Here is a 19,990-nt window from a genome sequence, read left to right as displayed (position 1 = left end):
ATCTGACTAGATGGACATTTGTTAGCTCCAAGAACCATCTGGTCCCTTTTGCTCAAGGGAGGACTGAACCACCGACCCCACTGCCCTTTCCCTAAGCCAGTGTCCTCACTGTAGCCTGTCCGAAGGCATTGTCTGTTTGTAGGAGGAGGGGAGCAGGGGAAGTGGCAGGGAAGGCGAGCCCAGATCAACCAGGGTTTCTGGTCACAGCCTCTGGCTTCGCTCATAAGGGAGGCAACCATAGGCTTACTGCAGCCGAGTTTCAGCGTCAAACCTGAGTCTGAGACAGATTCCAAGGAAGAGGGATATGATGGGAGCACCTGTTGTGAAGGGCAGAGCTGCTTTTGGACAATCCTGTTCTGTGCTGGACTTTCACCCCTCTGGGATCACAGGCCATTTCTAACCTTGACCCTGCGGCATGTTCAGAGTTCCCCACTTGGCTAGATAGGGAGGTCAGGACGCAGGCATGAGGGTGGAACCTGCTGCTACCTGATCTGCAACCACATCACATTACATGCTCTATTGAAAGGAATGGACCCTGGCACATCCCACTTGCTAGTGTCTAGGAAAGTGCCACACCTTTTTGCCATGACCGTGAACAGCCACAATGCCACACAAAGAATTGCAATGCCAGTCTGCTACTAAGCCCTAGACAGGATGCCATCCATGAGACACAGAAACACTGACTTCATGCTCTCTAACCCTAACTATGTTTGTATCGCTACTCTTTACCCTTCCCACCCCACAGCACAGCAGTCCTGTCCACACCTCCCTCATTGTGCCCTGGAGCTCTGGCCAGATGCTGCCACATCCAACCCAGGGGTCAGAAAACACTTGGGGCACCATAATTCAGCAGGACACCGAGAGGACCTCATGGTGAAGTCCCATGGCAGGAGGTGTGGGGCCAGCCAGCGGCCTTTCCATGAGCAGATGGGCTACTACTTGTGGCTCCCTCTCTGGGGCACCCAGCAGTGAGCCAACATTGTCCTCCCTGGACAGCCACCTGTGTGGTGGCCCTTCCCTATGCAGCAAGAGCCCAGCACCTAAGGTCATGGGGGTGAGCGGGCCTGAGGACTCAGGGGTCCCACTGCCCAGTCCCTGGAGGCAGAAATGCTTCCCCTTCAGTTGGGGGCAGCATCTGCTGTACCGGGCTCCGGCTCTTCTCGGCGATGACGCTGGCCAGGAGCTGGGACTGAGGCCCTGCAGACTTTATGTCTTGCCGGTTTTGTTCTCGAATCTGTGTGGAAAGGTGAGAAGAAGGGGTCAGAGCATGGAGGGGCACTCTGGTGTCCAGTAAGGCCTGTGATGGGTCTGAGGAGGTTCTCTCTGCTCTAATGTGACCTGCCCATCCCAAGAGCCGCCTCCATACCAGGCCCTGAGCAACTGAGCTCACACAAAGCCACTCTTTGGACACCTAGGGGGTCAAGCAAGTGCCCTGCCCTGCCAATGGCTCACAGAGGACCGAGGGACCCTGTATGTCTAGCATGAGGCACTGAGCTCAGGGTGTGGTCCACACCCAGTGTCACATCAGGGGTACTGGTAAGTTCCCCAACCCAGGAACTCAGTTTGTGCTTCTGGGACCCCAGATTCCATCAGAAAATCAAGGTAGAAGAGCAGACTCACCTTGTTCCTCATGTCCAGCACTTCTTGGGGGTCCGTATAGAGAGGCACAAATTGGTTTGGGTTTTCGATCCGTATGGGCATGCCACTGCTGGACTTTTCCACTTCATCAGCCTTCATCCACTAACAAGACAAAGCATGTGAGTGAGGACTGGGGCCACGGGCCACCAGGTGCCCCACCCACCAGCATGGAGGGTCAGCAAGCCATTCAGAGTTGTTGTCTCTTCTTGGGTCTTCTGAGATGAATGATAGATGACCCAGATGTCAAGGATGGCTGGTAGGCCATAAAGAACATCAGAGAGTAGGGGCTGAAGCTTGGGCAGGCCAGCACATGGGCTCCCAGTTTCAGCTAACTGGATTTTCATTTGATGGAGGCCTATTCTGACTGGCTGTGGCCACTAATTTTGTAAATGAAAAAATCAAACAGAGTGGGGCTGGAGATGTGGCCCAGTGGTTAAAGCACGTGCCCTTCAAGAACAAGGACCCTCATTTGGATCCCCAGGAACCTGGATAGGTGTGGTGGTTCACCATAACTTAGAACGCAGGGACAGGAGATTCCCAGAGCAAGCAAATTTAACAATATCATCAGGCTATGGCCTTATCCTCAGCAATATAGAAGAGCTATTGAGGATGATTCCAGACATCAGCCTTGAGCCACATATATGTGACCCATGTACATGCCAACACACACACACACACACACACACACACACACACACACACACACACACACACATTTACCTGTGAAAAACAGGAAAGAAAAAAAAGTCAAAAAGATATCTGTGTGAGTGAGGAGAAAGGGAAAGAGGAAAGGCAGCATGCGATCAACCCGTCCTTGCCCTGGGTTCGTGTCGGACCCCAGGCCCAGTGTTCTGCACCTTTCTCGGGAGCTTCCCAACACCCCTTGTGGGTGTGGGGTGAAACACAGAGCCTACTCTCTCTTGAATCTATGCTGACAAAAGTGGCCAAGTCTGTGGCCCTCTGGGGAAACCTGCTCCTCACACCCCAAACCTCAACACAGAACCACAAGAAAGAGGAGTTAGGGGCTCTGGGGCCTGAGGACAGCCTAGTGGAACCTGGAAGAAAACTGTATGACTTGCTTCCCTTCCAATGCAACCCACCTCACCCAGCCCAGCCTAACCTCCCTCTTACCGTGGTCTTGGGCCGGGGACTACCCATGTTCCTCTGTACCTCGTCGGCCACGTTTACCCGCAGGTAGGCGTTGGGTGTGTTAAGCCAGCGGGTCTTTTCCTTCTGCTGCTTCTGGGCATGCTGGCGCAGGGCAGGGACTGGGGCGCCATCCTCTTCAAACACAAAGGCAGTGACTGTGGCTGGGATCTCCACTTCGCTTTTGTGTTTGGTTTTCTCTTGGACAAAGGGGTGGCGGTATGTGTAGCCTGTTCTGTAGCCCTAAGATAACGGAACCAGGACCAGGTGTTGTAGAGGACAGAGGTCCATTCCTGGACTCAGTTCAACCCCAAATATCCACCAGACAACTGAGTTGCCAGGCGTAGGCTACAGAGATTTCAAGGTGAGAAGAGCCTGGCACTCAGGCTTGTCATGCTAATTGCTCAGGAAGCTGAGGCAGGAACATGACAAACTCAAGGCCTGCCTGTATTACAGAGTAAGCTCAAGGCCAGCTATGTAACTTAGTAAGCCCCTGTCTCAAAATAAAGCATAAACAAAGGGCTGGCATTATACCTTTTGAACGCTTTCTTGACACACAAGACCTTGATTTTAATCCCCAGCACACAAAGAATTTAAAAAATAATGAGGCCTGCTTAATGCTCATGATTTTGATGAATTTGTAAGTAGTATTGCGTTCTAAAATGATGGTGACGATGATGATGATGATGTATAATTCTGCAGTGCTGGGGCCTAGCATATAATGCAGTACCAGACACTCTATAATAAGCTATACCCTCATCATCCAATATGTTTTCACAGTAGCTAACATTAAGGTAAAATTAACAGATTTTAAATTATATGCATGTGTGTGTCCGCATATGTCTGTGTCCATGTGTGTGCGTGTGTGTGTGTGTGTGTGTGTGTGTGTGTGCGCGCGCGCGCGCATGCATGTTTTCAGGTCATAAAATTGGAAAGAGGATCATGAGGAAGGGGGAGGAAGAGATCTGAAGGGAGAAAGATACAGAAAGTGACGTTTAAATGTCACATGAACGCAGAAGAAGGGACTGAGGGAAGGAAGAACAACAGCTAGAGGGACAGTGGGTGAGGACAGTGGCAGATGGGAAGAATGAGAACAATGTATGATGATACATTATGTATGAAGACACCGCAAGGCAACCCATGCTAACTTTACACATTAAGTTTAAAATAATGTCAAAATAATTATGATAGTCTATTGCTCTTGAACTGTAGGAGCAAGCCCTGGCTTAGCTGTGGTAGAGAGCTGGCTGGAGCTCCTGGCTCATTCACCAGCACCTCTAGTCAACACTCACAGTGAAATATGATTGTATTAGAACCCTCCTTTCTCTCTTCTCTGAAACTGTAAGTATAAGTATCTGCTTCTTAAAGGATTCCTGTAGGGAGCTGCCAGCAATGTCCTGGCACTTTGTTTAGGGGCAATGACTCAGCGTGCAGATGCTGCCAGGAGTTCCTTCTCACCACCATCTCATGGTTATGGAGCCACTCTCCTGGTCAGCCTCAAAACAGGGTGAAAGCAATGAAAGGAGGGAAAGTATTAATTATTGCGATGATCTTGTCATGATTAAGTCAAGCAGCCTTGAGAGTGATGAAAGTGAACCAAACAGGGACGTTCTGAAAAACATTCTGAAGACAGGTTTAATTTCTCATCTCTCTGAACTGTCATCTTGTGCCTGGAGTTTCTATTCTGATTTTCCATATCATCAACCCAATCATTAGTTCTGAGAAGGAAGAGGTCATCCTTTTGTATCCTTCAGTGAACCATCCCACTTAATTCTTTATGGACCGGCTCATTCATTTACTGTAATAGAATAATGTAAAGCTGCTGCTTGGAATAAGGGAGCTAGCTGTGATGGGCTTTCAGTATTAAGGCTGCGGCATAAGGGAGGCAGCAGGACCAACTCCGGAGGAGGCCTGGGTTGACGGCTATGAGGATGATGGTGGCGGACTGTGGACATTAGGAATTCACTGGAGAGCACAGACAAACATCAGGAAGTCTCAGTGCTTAGCAGAGGGAGGAAAGGTGAGTACTGGAAAAATGCAGCTACTAATTGAGTGAACACCAATCTTAGGCCTTCACCAACTAAACCATGACAGAGGCAGTTCTTGTGTATCTCTAGTGCTTTGGGCTGTCTGGTTCATGGGTGTTCAGCCTCCATGGAGTGGTCTGAGGGACAACACTCACTAAGTTGTCCAGCATTCTCATGAGGGCTTCAAATTCGTGCTCTCCCAGCCGGCTCTTCTGCATGGGCCCAAAGGTGCTGCCGGCCCACTGCACAGAGCCCACCTCATGTGGCCGGTGTTTCTCTTGCTCTAGAAGGATGAGGTTCTCAGTTCCTCCAGCACTGGACAGAGCTGACACCTGCAGAGAATCAGAGCACATGGGTCTATGAACCCCTTGAAATTGCTGTGGTGTGCACCAGAGGGTGGTGGGGTCACAAGAGAACTCAGGATCCAGAAAGGCCTAGGGAACTTGAGGAAAATATCTGGACACTTGTTGGGCATGTACTAGCTGCCATGGAACAGAGTATCAGTAATTTTTTCTGGGGCTCCGTTCTCAGAGAGCTCAGAAAGGAAGAATTAACAAATGTTAAACCCCAGGAATGAAACAGCACAGAGGACTGAATGTTCATTTCTGGGATAGAACACATCAGAGAAGAAAAATGGTACCTAGGACATAGCACCCCAGAGAACTAAACAGTACCCAGGGCATAATGCCCCAGACAAGAGTGTGCACTGCAGAACTGTAATTATTTCTGGGGAAGATGACACTAAGAAAGACTCCAAAGGGAACTTTTGAAAAATGTTTCATGTAGCCAAGCTATATCGTCTAGGCTGGCCCTGAACTCCTGATTCTCCTGCCTCTACCTCCGGAGATCTGGGATTAAAGATGTCTACTATTGTGTCCATGTGGTACTTCAATCATTGATTGTAATATTTTATTTCTTCAAGATGAATTAAAGATGTCTGCTATTGTGTTCTGAAGGAACTTCAATTATTGTTTGTGATTTTTTTTTCTTCAAGAGGAAATTATCTGAAGCAAAATGGCTATAAATACTTGTTAAGTCTGAGTTTCTATGTCACCATCTTATTCTTTTTATTTTCTCGTGTGTGTGTGTGTGTGTGTGTGTGTGTGTGTGTGTTTATTGGTTTTAAGTCAATGTGACATAAGCCAGAGTCATGAGAAAAGAGAACCTCAATTTTGAAAGCACATTAATTAGATTGGACCATGGGCAAGTCTGTGGAGCATTTTCCTGATGGATGATCAGGTGGGAAGAGGGCTCCACCCACTGTGAGCAGTGACAACCCTGGGCAGGTGGTCCTGGGATATATAGAAAGTAATCTGAACATGCCGCAGAGACCAAAGTCAGTAAGCATCACTCCTCCATGGCCTCTGCTTCAGTTCCTGCCTCCAGGTTCCCAATGTGAGTTCCTGTCCTGATGTGTCTTGATGATGGACTGTGACCTGAGAGGGGTGAGATGAAATAAAGCCTTCCTCCACCAAGGTGCTTTTGGCCACAGTGTTTTATCACAGCAATGGAAAGCAAACTTAGACAGTAGGAAACATACTATCTCTCCTCTCTCGCTCTCTCTCTGACACTTGCCAGCAGGTCTACAGAATAATGACCTGGGTGAAGGGAGAGGCCAAAAGAGTTTTCTTTAGTCTTGTTATCCAAGTTGTATGTCCATGTGCCCATACTGGGGGGTGGTCAGTCACCAGGTCCAGTGTCAACAGGACACAGCCAGGTGCAGAGCAGTGTCAGACAGCTTTCTTCCCAAAACATAGAGTCTGTCCCACAGTCAGAGCTCCGTGGGGAGGGGGAAGTGCAGGTGGCTTCAGGCAGCAAACTTAACTATTAGGACAGAGGTATGTGTACAGAGTGGGCGATTTAGAATAATCTTAAAAGCATCCATGCGTTTAACTAGCTTCCTCTCTCATCTCATGCTCATCTAGTGCAGTCTACTGCATCTCTGCCATTCTGTTCTTAGTCAGGCTTGGCTTTCAGGGAGGAGAGGGGGAGCTAAGCCCTGTCACCACCACACTGTGTTCTCTCCCCACACAAGCTCGTTTATCAGAGTCGTGCTCTGATGATCTAACCTGCGGTGCCTGGTGTTTCAGGATGGGTTGGAAGTTTGGGTTGTGGTTTTGGTGGTGTTTGTTTTGACCAGAGATAAAAGGATCCATTTAGTGTACTGACAAATACAGGCAAAAGAGCTCTGAGCTGCTAGGCAGCACCTTGAGTACATGGCATTCTTCTGCACCAATACACTAGCCCACTTCTTGGAAGTCAGGGAGAGGAGAGTACCATAACATTTTCTAGTGCCTTTGCACTGAAGATATATGTCATGTCTTTAACTGTTTCCCCCACTGTCTCCTGCTCCCTGGAGAGGCAGTGCTAGGGAGGACCTGGGTGGGAGCCAGGCTGACTGGTGTGTTACACCACCTTCTCACTGCGGGACTTTGGGCAGCTATTTACCATCTTTGTGCTTCAGTTTCCAAGTGAGTAGAAACGGCAATGTGCTCCCTCATAACTTATCTTTTAAGGTAATATGGTAAAGCATGTAGAATGTTCTGGAGCCTCCGGAGCTCCACACGGATGCTGCTGCTAAGTGAACATGCAGAGAATGAGCGGTGGCCTCCCCTGGGACTGGCTGTCAATGGAGAAGAAAGGAGGACAAGAGCACTCACAACCTTGCCCGAGATGCCTCCTTCTAGCTCTTCCTCCAGCAGTTTCCATGGCGATGGGTAGCAGATGGAGAAGAACTGCTTGTGCTTCCCATCTGCCTCTCAGCAGAGGAGGGAGCTGCCTCTCAGGGAGGGATGACCCACTTTTTCCAGAACTCCAAACTGATAGGCAAAAAAAAAACCACTGTGCCCAGGAGAGCTGAGCAGCACATGGGCTTGGACCACAGACATGCTCACAGTCACATTCACCTCTCCACCAAGGCCACTGAGGGAGAAAGCAGGACCCATGGTGGACACGGAGCTTCAGAGCTGGCTGCCTGAATGCAGCTGACAGTAGCTGCAGGCTATACCTCTGGCACTCACGTGTGCCTTAACCTTTATATCTAATCTTTCTTGGCTTCTAGACCATCCTTCCTCTAGAAACCTCTCTGTCCATGAAACTGATAAGGAATCACCAGCGCTTTTCTGAGTTGCTTGCCAGAGGGATGTGGGTGGGCAAAGTCACATCAAGCCAGTCCTGAGCAGAAAGTGACAGCAGCCAGGAGGCTGTTAGGCACCAAAGCTAACAGCCCAGCTATATGGCTGCAGGTCAGAGGTTAAACTATCCAGGGTATGAACTTGGGAAAGGACTCTTCACTGTAGACCTGTAGGGGACAAAGCAGCAACTCTCCATCTGGGCAGAGGGCTGGGATATCTCTGCAGAGAAGAGCTCTTCATGTGTGCTGTTTTCTCACGGAAGCTTCTACAAAGGTATGGTAGAATGAGGAAAGCCAGAGTCCTCCCTTAATAGTAGAGTCTCCATCAGTTCTGATGCCAGTCAGTGGCCAGACCAGTCAGCATTCTTAGTTGATGGAGAAGGTACCACATCAGGGACATGGCCTGGATCCAGGGTCCCACAGTCTCTAATTCTGACCACTGCTGTTTCTTGGGATCCTCACTCCATTCCCCATAACATTTATTTTTCATCTCTGGATTTCCAGTTGTCTATGCAACACTCCACTGGAAGGGTACCACAGGGCTCCTCCACTTCCCCCGTATCACTGAGCTGATCTCACCCCAAGTGACACGGAGAAAGGTGATGACCTACCTTCGGTGCCATTCTGCCAGGCCAGCCAGAATGAGGCAGAAGTGTACCACGTGGGACTTGCAGAGAGCTGGCTTGCCCTGGAACTGCAGCCTCTGCAATGTCACCATATCCCCTAGCCTGGAGAGCCCATTCTTCTCAGCCAACTTTTACTCATACCAGAGCAGGCTTATAGAGGGTACATCTCTGCCACAGGGATCACAACTAGGGCTGGCGATGATGGAGCTGAGAGAGCTGGGCCACGAATCTACACAGGGCTGAATAAGCACCCCCACACCCCACCAACTTGTACACTACAGAAATCACGCTCTTGGTTGGCCCTCAGCATACAGCATTCTAGGAACTCTATAGACAACCCTCAACTAACTGTCCCTTCCCAGTAAGGGGATAGGAGCTGGTTCTCTGCATACCTTTGGGGGTGTCTTGGCTGTTCTGCTTGCCATGACAACTCTGACTGGCTCACTGCCACTCCTCTTTCTATGCCTGACCACACTCCTGGCCCATGCAGTCTTGCCTTCATTTCATCCTGCTCCCTGGCAAAACAAAACCACCTTCCTCTGTGTGCTCTGTACAGCTTGGTGTAACTGCCAAGCTAGGTGACACAGGTTGTGGTAGGGCTTTTGTGTCTTGTAATGGTTTCTCCCATCCTGGCCTCGGGTCCCCTAGATCTGGGTAGTACCAGTCAGATGTTGGGATGGATTCTTTCAGGATACAAACCCCACTGTAAGCAGGAAACTGTAGGAGTACGAGGAGTGATGACAGGCAGAGTGACACAGCAGTTTCAGGAGGTCAGGACCCCATCTGACAGCTAGCAGGGCCCACAGTTCCCAGGGACGCCATCAAAGCCAGCTCCTGGGCTTACTTCCCAGAGCACCTTGCATACCTGTACCTCACACGCAGCCTGTAGGTGGAAGGCTTTATAGAAAGCTTCCTCCACGGTGTCACCCAGAGCGACCATGCCATGGTTTCTTAGCACCAGAGTCTGTGGAGGAGGACAGAACCAGTTAACCACAAGTCTTTGAAACTCCCTCCTGAGCCAGCAAGATGGCTCAGTGGGCAAAGGTTTCAGCCACCAAGTCTGAACACCTTAATCCCTGGGATCCACAGGGTAGAGGGAGAGAACGGATTCCTGCAGACTGCCCTCCAAAGTCCACGTGAGTCACGGCAGCTTAGATTAACACTCCCACCCCAATGGCCCATGCACACAAACTAAATGGATAAACAAAAGTTTTTAATAAAATCAACCTTTAGAAAAAGCTTCACTTCTAAGAGACTTTCATCTTCCTAAGATCAACCCCATAACCAAGCCTGCAACCCCTCCCCAAACTCCCTGCTCTTTCTCTGTACTCAAAAATCCCACGGCTAACTTAAGTGTGGTTTGAGTCCAGTGCATCAAGTGTAGGAAATAGAAAAGATAGTTTTAAACTGATTCTGTGTAGACTGAGTGACTTTTGGGGAAGATGCTTTGGTTTGGGGCCTTAGAGGACTCAGAAGTCTGGAAGGTGGCTTGAGTGTTAAGTGAACAAAGCCATCCAATGCCCAATATAGGGCTGGGACCTCAAAAGTAATCTGCCCTGTAACTTAGTTGACTTTGGTCAAATCCAAGAGGGTGGTGCTCTGAGAGGAGGCCTTGCAGGAACAGGCAGCCTCCAGCATTTACTGCATAGATTTACATCCACAGTTTCCTTCAAATCCATTTTTCAGGTGAGGAAAGAGAAGTCAGGAGAAATGGAAAGTCCCCTGGCTCACTGGAGGCAGACTGTGGACTAGAACCCGGGGTTCTCATGGGTGAAATGGTTTCTGATTTGGCAGGTGTATTTCATAAAGGGGGTGAAAAGGCCAGAAATATGTTTAGATCAAGATCAAGACTCCCCAAGGGTCAAGTTCCCCTTTCTTCCCTGAAAGGAATACTCATGGTTGGTTTTACCCTTAGCAGGTTTGAAAACAGGCAAAGCCCATGTGGGGGCTGAGGCAAAAATCTATACATTTAGTCTGTCCTTGCAGGGGGCTGGGGCCTCAGGACTCAGAGCATCAAATCCCCTTTTGCTATGAATATCTTAACCCTTTAATTCCAGAGACTCAGAAGGAGCTCAGGGCTCAAGTGCATAAACAGAAGCACTAGGAACGACCCCCCTCCCCCGGTAGAGTGCCACACCCATATAGGTGTGCTATTTAAGCCCTCTCCCAACACTTCTGGGGAGTAGCAAGGTTCCTCCCCCAAGGTAGGGATGGGAAGGCAGGGACTCAGAAGTGATGTAGCTACCAGCTAGCTCAAGCTCTGTCTCAAGGCTCTTTTCCAGTCTGAGATGGCACCCCAACTGTGCCAGTAGAAGACAGTGCTTTAGACTTAAGCCAAGCAACACTGCAGCTCTGCTTTCTTTTAGCCAGTTGGTAACTACTAAATGGACTTAATTGGTTAATTAATACAGCACTCAGATTTTGGGAGACTGTAGAAAAAGTCTATATATTAGCAAAAGAGGTAAAAGAGAGAACTTTCATAGGAGGCAGCTGGACAACATGAAGTCAGACTTATAGAATATATCCCCTAGAAATGTCTAAGGGAGTGCCTCAGACCCAGAGGATTAGCTGGAAGGATTTCCTCCTGGTCGTGTGAGGTGGAGTGGAAAGTCACCCCTGGGAGGTTCAGCCACAGAGGACTGCTCAGGAAAATTATTGCTATTCATGAATGAGGTATGGCTTAGCAATCTGAGCGAAAGAAAAAAATAGTGACATACAAAGTATGCATTGCTAAGAGGAAGGAGAAATTATTTTCTGTTTTTGTAAATATGCGTGAACAGCCTTGGAGAATGCATCAACATCTCAGAGCAATGTGGGAGAAGTAGCTTTAAAAAACTCTTTTCTTTCTAAAAAATTCATCTATAAAACTTGGAGGCTGGAGAGATGATGGCACTTTCTGCTCTTGTAGAGTTTAGTCTGAGCATTTAGATCAGGCTGCTCATAATCACCTGCAACTCCAGCTTGAGAGGATCTGACACCCCCTTCTGGCTTCCACATGCATTGTATGTACACAAATCTAAAAATATCTACAAAACAAATAAGTAGATAAGTACAAGTCACTTTGGTGATGTTAATGCTCTCTTTCTGTCTCTGTCTCTGTCTCTCTCTCTCTCTGTGTGTGTGTATATATATACCAGAGGTGAACACTGGAAATCTTCCTCAATTCTTCTCCACCTTATTTTTGAGACATGGTCTTTCATTAAACCTGTAGCTCACAGATACAGTCAAACTGATTGGTCCATACACAGTCCCAGCCCCAGGGTTATAGGTAAATAACTGTCACCCGCAGTTCTTTATGTGCTACAGCAAGCTCTTTCCCCTTTGGGCTGTCTCCCCCAGATCTGTGGTGTCAGCTTTTGGCAGTACCACTGTACAGCACCCTCCCAGAAACAAACCTTGCAGGTGGGTCCAAGGCACTTCTGCAAGTTGATTCGATCTGCTTCCTGCTCCATTTCCCCATTGAAGTCATAGTAGGCCATGTCCCCCACCAGCAGGGCATTATGGGAGACAGGAAGGAGGCCACACTTCATAGCTGACACCTACAGAGAAACAATAGTTGCTTAGCAAATGCAGGCTAGGCCCCAGGGTGCACTGACCCTTTCTCCTCAGAGCTCAGCAGGCCAGCCCTGCCCTGGGGCCAGGGAGTGTGGGCTGGTCACAGGGAGGAGGAATTCTGCACCACCCAGGCCGAGTTCACATTGAGGGCTCTAAGGACCTTCTATCACACTTGCACATTACTCCGACAGTTGCAGGGACTGCTGGGCACAACACATCCAAGGAGGCTTCTGGTCTGTGACTCTGGGAGGAGGTGGAAGTGGCAGAAAGGTTTCCCCCATAGTATGGGCCCTGGGGTAGGATGAGTGCAAGGATCTAGGACTAAAATCTGGGGACCTATAGGGGCTAGACTTTTATGTCAACTCTTGACACAAGCTGGAGCCATTTTAGAAGAGGGAACATCAATTGAGGAAATACCCCCACCAGGTTGGCCTGTGGGCAAGACTGGGGATGTTTTTCTTAATGGATGACTGATGTGGGAGGGCCACCGCACTGTGGGTGGGGCCATCCTTGGGTTGGTGGCCCTGGATGCTAGAAGAAAGCAGGCAGAGCCAGCTGCGGGGAACAAGCCAGTGAGCAGCGCTCCTTCATGGCCTCTGATCAGTTTCTGCCTCCACATTCCGACTTTGGGTTTTTGTCCTGACTTTCTCAAATTACAGATTGCAAGTTGTAAAATAAAACCAGTCCTTTCCTCCCTGTTGATTCTGGTCATGGTGTGTTATCAAAGCACCAGAAAAAGTAAGCTAATACAGCATCCTGCCCCATTTCTCAGTGAAGGCAAATAGCACAGTAAGGTGCAGAGGGCCTTACTTACCTGGTCTCACTGCTCCAAATCAGCCCAAGGCTACAGAGACCCTCAGCACAACTACACCATTGAGTCTGAGAGGCCTAGGCCCTCATGGCCTGTGAAATCAACAGGCTAGTGCCATGTGCTCTGCCCAACAGGTGTGTGGTCTAGTGTCAGCAGAAAAGCGATGTTCAAGGCAATGTCCCGTGTCTACCATTTCTCCAAGTGACAATGAAGTGTCCTCTGTACACACGGGGAGGCGGCCTTAGGCTCTACCTGCAATCTGTGACTAGTCCCTCTACTCTCACTCAGTTTTACTCGATCCTTCCCCCAGATCTCAGCTGCCTGGAGCTATGGAAAAGTCAGCAGGCTCAGTTTCTACCAGACCCTCTCTTCTGAAGGTCTGGGCCATGCAGGGCCAGAACAGCCTGAAGCTCAACAACACTGACTTGGGCAGACACTCAGGAGGTACAGTTGCCTGGCTGAGTTCCCAAAGCTGCCGCTACAGCAGAGTGGGAGATTCTGGGAACTGAAATGCACTTTCCTTGCCTCTGTCTTTCACCAGACCTTGGTAAGTGAAAGAAAGGCTGGAATAGAGTCCCTCACTGAGAAGTCACTCTCTTGGCCTGAGTTCCAGATCTTTCCAGAATTGTAATTTTATTATCATACTTTATTTATGTATATGTTTTCTTTTATTTTTACTTTATTTATTTATTACTTTGCTTATTTTTATTTTATTTATTTATGTGGATGAGTATTTTGCCTCCAGAACAGAAGGTGCCGAATTCCCTGGGACTAGGGTTAGAGATGGTTGTGAGTGGCCATATGGGTGCTGAGAATGGAACAAAAGTCCTCTGGAAGAGCAGCCAGTGCTCTGGACCACTGAGCCCTCTCTCTATCCCCTTTTCAGAACTATTAAATGATGACATTGCTATACTCCAGATGATATCTCTTCAGGGAGAAACAGTGCTCCTGGCTGGCTGCCTCAGGCATCCTGGCCCTGGCCCGGGGTGGAGAGGCCCTACTCACCGCTGCTGTGGCTGGTGTGTGCAGGTGGATGGCGCAGCGCACGTCGGGCCTAGCGGCATAGATGGCTGAGTGCAGACTGAATCCTGTGGTGTCCACTGGGAAGCAACTGCTGCCCTTTTCCACCACCTCTCCCAGAATGTTCACCTTGATCTAGGCAGTGAAGAAAAGAGCAGACATAGGAGCGGCAGGCAGCAGGCTCCTGTCCTCTTCCATACACGGACCCAGCACATTCCCTGGCCCATGTCCACCACTCCGGACAATAGGAGTAATGGCTGGCCTTGGTGCTGGGGAACAGCAGCAGGGAGTCCTGCCTGCAGTGAGTCTTAAGGAGTGGTAAGTGCTGGGGCAGTTTCTTAGACTTTATTAAGCATTGCTCCAGGAGCTGTCAAAATAGACTTTCAACAGAGAGGAATTGGCACTTCTAACAATTTCCCAAATGATGTCCAGACTGTGGCCCACAGACCCCACTCTGAGTAATGAGCTAGATGACAGTCGGTAATAGAATCCTCTAGAAGCACCTAAGAGGAATCCCGAATGACAGCAGAAACCTTCCCAGTGAAGCCATGTATGAGCTAAGCCATCTCATTTTCGAAACAACACACAAAGGTAAGGAGACTGATATACTAGATACTTTCACCAGGGAAGGAACCAATGGAAAGAAGTCACTTTCTTAGCCTGCTCTCTACTCCAGAAGAGTGGCAGGGTCTGTCCACACCCCAGACTACCTCCTGCTGGCAACCCCACATATCCCAGACCTCCTGCTGGTGATCTCCACAAGCCTGCAGGATCTGTCCATACGCCAACCACTTCTTGCTTGTCATCCTCCTCAAGCCTGTATCTTGGGGCCAGACCCCCTCTGAACCCACTTCAGTCAAATGCCAACTGCCTCTGCTGCGGGACCCCTTACCAGCTCCTCATACTCAGTCTCAGCTGCCAGCCCAGCTGATCACCAGTCCCACTAAGAGTTTCCTTCACAGATCACAGAAGGAGCACTGAGCAGTTGTCCTGGTGTCTGCTGGCCTCCACACCTCTGTCAGGACAATCCGTGAATAGAGGAAACATTGTTCTGCCTCCACCTCCAATTCTAAATGCTGAGCCACACTTGCAAGCCTCTTGATCTCTTGTTCCAGTGTGTCCCCATCCAAGCAAGCTTTCCTTTTGACATGTTGTCTAACATCAAGCCCGGAGTCTACATGGGACTCCAGGACACCTTCCGGTCCCTCCTCCCTCCCTCTGTGTTTGCATCATGCTCTAGGCACCCACTGTGTCCACTCATCTTCTCTGCCAAGGGAAAGCGTGTGTTCCACAGGGAACAGAGCAGTAGGCTCTGATGTGGAGATGGCCTGTCTCTCCAGGGTCAGATGGGTACTATCACCTTAATAAGGGTCAGCATTGATGCTGGGCCATACTTACCAAGCTAGATGCCGTGACCTCACTGCAGGAAACCCCCTTGGGGCTGATCAGGAAGTGGTCCTGCTCCTTGCTCACTCTCAGCTGGGGGAAGACAGACAAGAAACTCAGGGCCAAGCAGAGAAGGAGAAGGGATACTTCGAAGAACACCATTAAAATCCTTTTCTCCTTGAACTCACTGCACCAAGGCTTCCTCCATGAACCCTCCTCCACAGAGTGATGAAGAGGCTTGGTCTTTATTTAAACTGTGGAAATGGAGTTTCCAAAGGAATCTCACAAAAGTTAGGAACATCCCTGGATACAGGAGCTGGTTCCCATCCAAAGAGGTACCCACTGGGCAGGTTGTCATTCTCTTGACTACAGTGGTTAGGTGAGTGGATTTTCAGCAAGGGCCCTAACAGGGCTTGGCCACGCTAAGAGTCAGGAGTCTTCCCTTCAGGTTTCATGGGGATGGGAGGATGGGAGGATGGGCACAGGGCACCTGCTCCTCACCGTGACGTATGTGTCGCTGAGCTGTGCCCAGCCATAGAGGTCCAGGAGGCGGTAGACGCTGCTGATCTTGCACCGCATAAGCCTCTCCCCCTTGGCCAGGTTCAGGGAGTCGGCAGTGTGGAGGTCATTGATGGGCGTCATCATAGAGAAGTCTGCAGGGATGGGAGGGGACAGTGCATCTCTCTGAGGACAGGAGTCTCTACCAGCCAGCCTGATACTTGTCCTATGCCCTCAAGATCTCAACGACTGATACTATCGCTCTACAGGAAGTACTACCTGCTGAGGACCAAACAGTCCTTGACTCACATCTAGAGGAAGAAAAGTTGTAGAGTGGTCATGCACGGCTTATGAAGCCCCCTGCTCAGCTGAGTGAGACTGGAGCTGCTTTTGGAGGAAAACCATGCCAAGAGCCAGGGATATATCGCAGGTGGTTCAATACTTGCCTGGTACGCACACATCTCTAGATTTGGTCCCTTGCACTAAATAAAACCAGGGGTTATAGCACATATCTGTAATCTCAGCACTCACTTAGGAGGTGGAGGCAGGAGGACCAGAAGTTCAAGATTATCCTGAGCTACAGATCAAGTTTGAGAACAGCCTGTGCTCTGTGAGACTCTTACTTGAGGAAACAAAATTTTAAAAATCACATCAAAGTTCAAAGCCATGAACAAAGTGTTCTTGGATTGCCACGGTTGCCATGAACCCTGAATAGGGGATCGGGTAAATGCAGAATAAACTTTCTGAGTAGGCGTGTGCAGAAATGTCAGCCATTGCTTTAGGGAAGCCCTGCTGTCAGAAGGCCTGCTGCTGCTGTGTTCTAAGTGACTGTGTGTCAGAACGTTTTCTGTGGTTTGGGAACAGGGCACTTAGGAAGCCACATCAGCTAGTAAGGAGTTTCTTCAGTTTTTTCCCCAGATCATGTCTGAGAGGCACAGACCCCAGAAGCCAAGGCCAGCTGGAGAGCTGCAGCATCTGGTGGCACATATCTGTCTCCATTAGGACAGGCATCCATGCAGTCATGTGTTGCTTTTCTTTAGGAGTCTGAGGGAAAGGCTAAGAGATTTGGAAATGTGCCCCAGGGGAAGAGGGCTAGAAATCTCGTCTCCAGAGGACCCAGATACAGGAGCTGATGGGCGGTCTGTTTCCGTAACCATGACAGTCACTGCCTATGAGCTTCAGGGGACCAGGGGAAGGCACACAAGCTAAGGGCTGGAGAGATGTCAGTGGTCAGAGCATTACTTGTTATTGCAGAGACTGAGCTCAGTTCCCAGCACCCATGTCAGGTGCGTACATATATTTATGTGTGTGTGTGTGTGTGTGTGTGTGTGTGTGTATGTGTGTGTATGTATATGTGTGTGTGTATGTATATATATGTGTGTGTATATATATATGTGTGTGTGTATATGTGTGTGTGTATATATGTGTGTGTGTACATGTACACAAATGCACACAAGCACACATAAATGCAGTGTACCCGCCTGCCCACCATCACCACATTTTCTTTTAAAAAGTACACTGGTTAAATTTTTTTAAAAGGTCATATTATTATCATCAAAATGAAAGTTGGGAAAAACAATCTTTTATTGGACAAAGACAGCTATTTGCAGATCATATTATACACAGTAAAGTTGTTCAATGAAGTTAAAGCTACAGTGAGTGACTATGCTCTGAGTGTTTTTATATCAAGACTGTTTGGGTATGGTGGTATAGTTCTGTTATTCCAGTACCCTGTAATTTCAGGGTCTCAAGGCGGGAGAATCAAGGCCACCCTGCTCTTCCCAGTGAGACCCCATCTCAAGACAATCAAAACATGAAGTAAAACATATCCTAAGTATAAAGAGAAATGAACAATGATGAAATGGATGGCTCGACCTTCACTTTTGACAAAATCCAAAGAAAATGGAAATATAGATTAAACACAGTGTCCTAAAGATTGCCTCTAACCATAGATCATTTAAAAATAATTCTATTAGGTTGTAAAAAGCTCTCACCAAATCCCTGACAAGGATTTAAGCAGGACATGTTTTCTAATTCTATGAACCTTGACATTAACAGATCTATCGAAGAATAGATCAACTGCTTGGCAATGAGGAAAGGCAGCTCTGGGATAAAAATCAGGCCAACTGGGGCTGCTCAGTATGTGTTTGACATGTGTGTGGCTGTGGGTCACTGCCAGCACTATCGCACATAAACAGAACTTAAGCAGCAGCTACAAACTGTCCATTTCACAAAGCCAAAAGATGCTCCAAAGTTCACAACCTCAAGTGTCTTCAGCACTGAGCTAAATATAAAAGTGCACCAAACTCAGTTTATATCATCATAGAAAAAAAAAAAACCATAAAGGACAGTCATTCATAGAAAAGGTGCTCTATCAACTGGATACAAATCTGGACATATCTAGGAAAAAGGACTCTTATCTAGGGAATTGTGTCTATCAGATGACCTATGGGAGGTCTGTAGGCACATTTTTTGGCTTAATGCTTGATGGAGGAGGGTTCAGCCCATTGTGGGTGGGGCCTTCGCTGGGCTTTCAGTCCTGGGTTATTAAAAAAGCAGGCTGAGCAAGCCAGGCGAGCAAGCCAATAAGCAGGACTCCTCCATGGCTTCTGCTTCTGTTCTTGCTTCCAGAGTTCCTGCCCTTCATGAGTTCCTGCCTTGACTTCCCTCAATGATGAACTGACATGTAATCCAAATAAATCCTCTCCTCTCCAGTGCTTTTGGTTGTGATGTTTACTGCAGCAATAGGAAACAAACTAGAACAGAAATATTATGAACGATAATAAGTATAAAACAAAGTTAGCCGGATGTGGTAATATCCACCTGCAATCCCAGCACTTGTGAAGTGAAGGCAAGAGGGTTGAAGGTCTGGGCCAGAGCTATGTGACTAGGCTCTCCTCCCACAGAAGGCTGGGATGAAGCTTGATGGAACAGTGCTTGATTAGCATGTACAAAGCTCTGGGTTTGATCCCTGTTGTTGGAAAAGAACTTAGTAATCAGGAAAAAGTTTAGAACTAATAAGTATATCTAAGAATTAATGTATAAGAATATGAACAAACAAATATGATTTGCTCAGTAGGGGAAACTGAGAACACACTGCAGCAGAAGCCAGCACCAAACCCAGCCACCACCCAGTACAAAACGTAACAGTAAGAATAGTATTATAAATTACTTCTTTTAAAGAGAATCAGTTGAAATAGATAATTTCATATGACCAAAATGTACTGACAGCAGCAAAATAAAAATTTTAATGCCAGATGAAACTGGTCGGGGTAAATTTCAAGAGTTTCTAAAAATGTCCCAGCTCTGGGTGATTCTTTTCAAGTGAGCTGTAAACTTTCAAGGAGGATGTTCTTGCCTTGTTTAAACTGCATTGGGACAGATGAAAGGAGAAAGGCAGAGTCTCCCTGGCTCATGATATAAAGTCATGGCTGAACGCTCTGGACATGGACTGCTCAACTCCACATTAGAACATATGTGCACAAATCCTTAACAAAATCCCAACAATAAAACTCAGAACAGTGTATCGGAACAAGGAGTGAGGGCCACAGAGATGGCTCACCTGCTAAAGAAGCTACCACGCAAGAAGAAAGACCTGTGTTCATCACCAGAGCCCACGATGTGAGGGGGAAGCCAAGTATGCTGGGACACACTTGTAACCCCAGCACTGGGGAGGCAGGAACAGGACACTGGCGCTCCCAGCCTTGCTGACTTTGCAAGACCCTATCTCAAAAATGTGGTGGGCTGTTCCTAGGATCAATCCCTAAGGTTGAACTCTGTTCTCCATATGTGAACATGCATACATACGCACACGCATACACTAGAGACCAGAGATAATTTATTTTATGTATTTCAAAATTCTGCATATTCCAATATTCAGAAACCTATTTCCATAACTCATTGTGACAGTTGCTCAAGGAGGGGAAAAGAAATCAATGTCCCCAAGTGCATTATATAAAACTCAAAATCTATTTCTGAGAAAGAGCTATAATGAGCTAGAAGAAAAAGACATTTTCTCAACATGGGAAAGAATAATGATCTCAAACTCTGTGATGAAAGAATTTTCATTAAAGTCAGATGAAAGACAAGGACGACCACATTATTCTAAAGCCTGAGGGCATAAAACTGAAAAAATAAGCCCAAAGGAAAA

At 48.0% G+C, this 19,990-nt stretch overlaps 1 protein-coding gene across 1 annotated transcript in view; it reads right to left on the bottom strand.

The window, feature by feature from the left end:
- Add2 (adducin 2) overlaps positions 1-19,990 on the bottom strand; it is a 98,728-nt gene that overhangs the window by 14,044 nt on the left and 64,694 nt on the right. The window contains exons 5-13 of the mRNA XM_021634518.2: positions 15,844-15,995; positions 15,355-15,435; positions 13,942-14,091; positions 11,966-12,109; positions 9,436-9,534; positions 4,967-5,143; positions 2,770-3,027; positions 1,621-1,740; positions 1,145-1,234 (exon numbers count right to left, since the gene is read on the bottom strand). Coding sequence (XP_021490193.1) covers positions 1,145-1,234; positions 1,621-1,740; positions 2,770-3,027; positions 4,967-5,143; positions 9,436-9,534; positions 11,966-12,109; positions 13,942-14,091; positions 15,355-15,435; positions 15,844-15,995 — 1,271 coding nt within the window. The remainder of the gene's footprint in view (positions 1-1,144; positions 1,235-1,620; positions 1,741-2,769; positions 3,028-4,966; positions 5,144-9,435; positions 9,535-11,965; positions 12,110-13,941; positions 14,092-15,354; positions 15,436-15,843; positions 15,996-19,990) is intronic.

Source organism: Meriones unguiculatus, chromosome 5 (assembly GCF_030254825.1).
Source record: "Meriones unguiculatus strain TT.TT164.6M chromosome 5, Bangor_MerUng_6.1, whole genome shotgun sequence".
Classification (NCBI taxonomy): domain Eukaryota; kingdom Metazoa; phylum Chordata; class Mammalia; order Rodentia; family Muridae; genus Meriones; species Meriones unguiculatus.
This window is presented reverse-complemented; position numbering and strand designations above follow the sequence as displayed.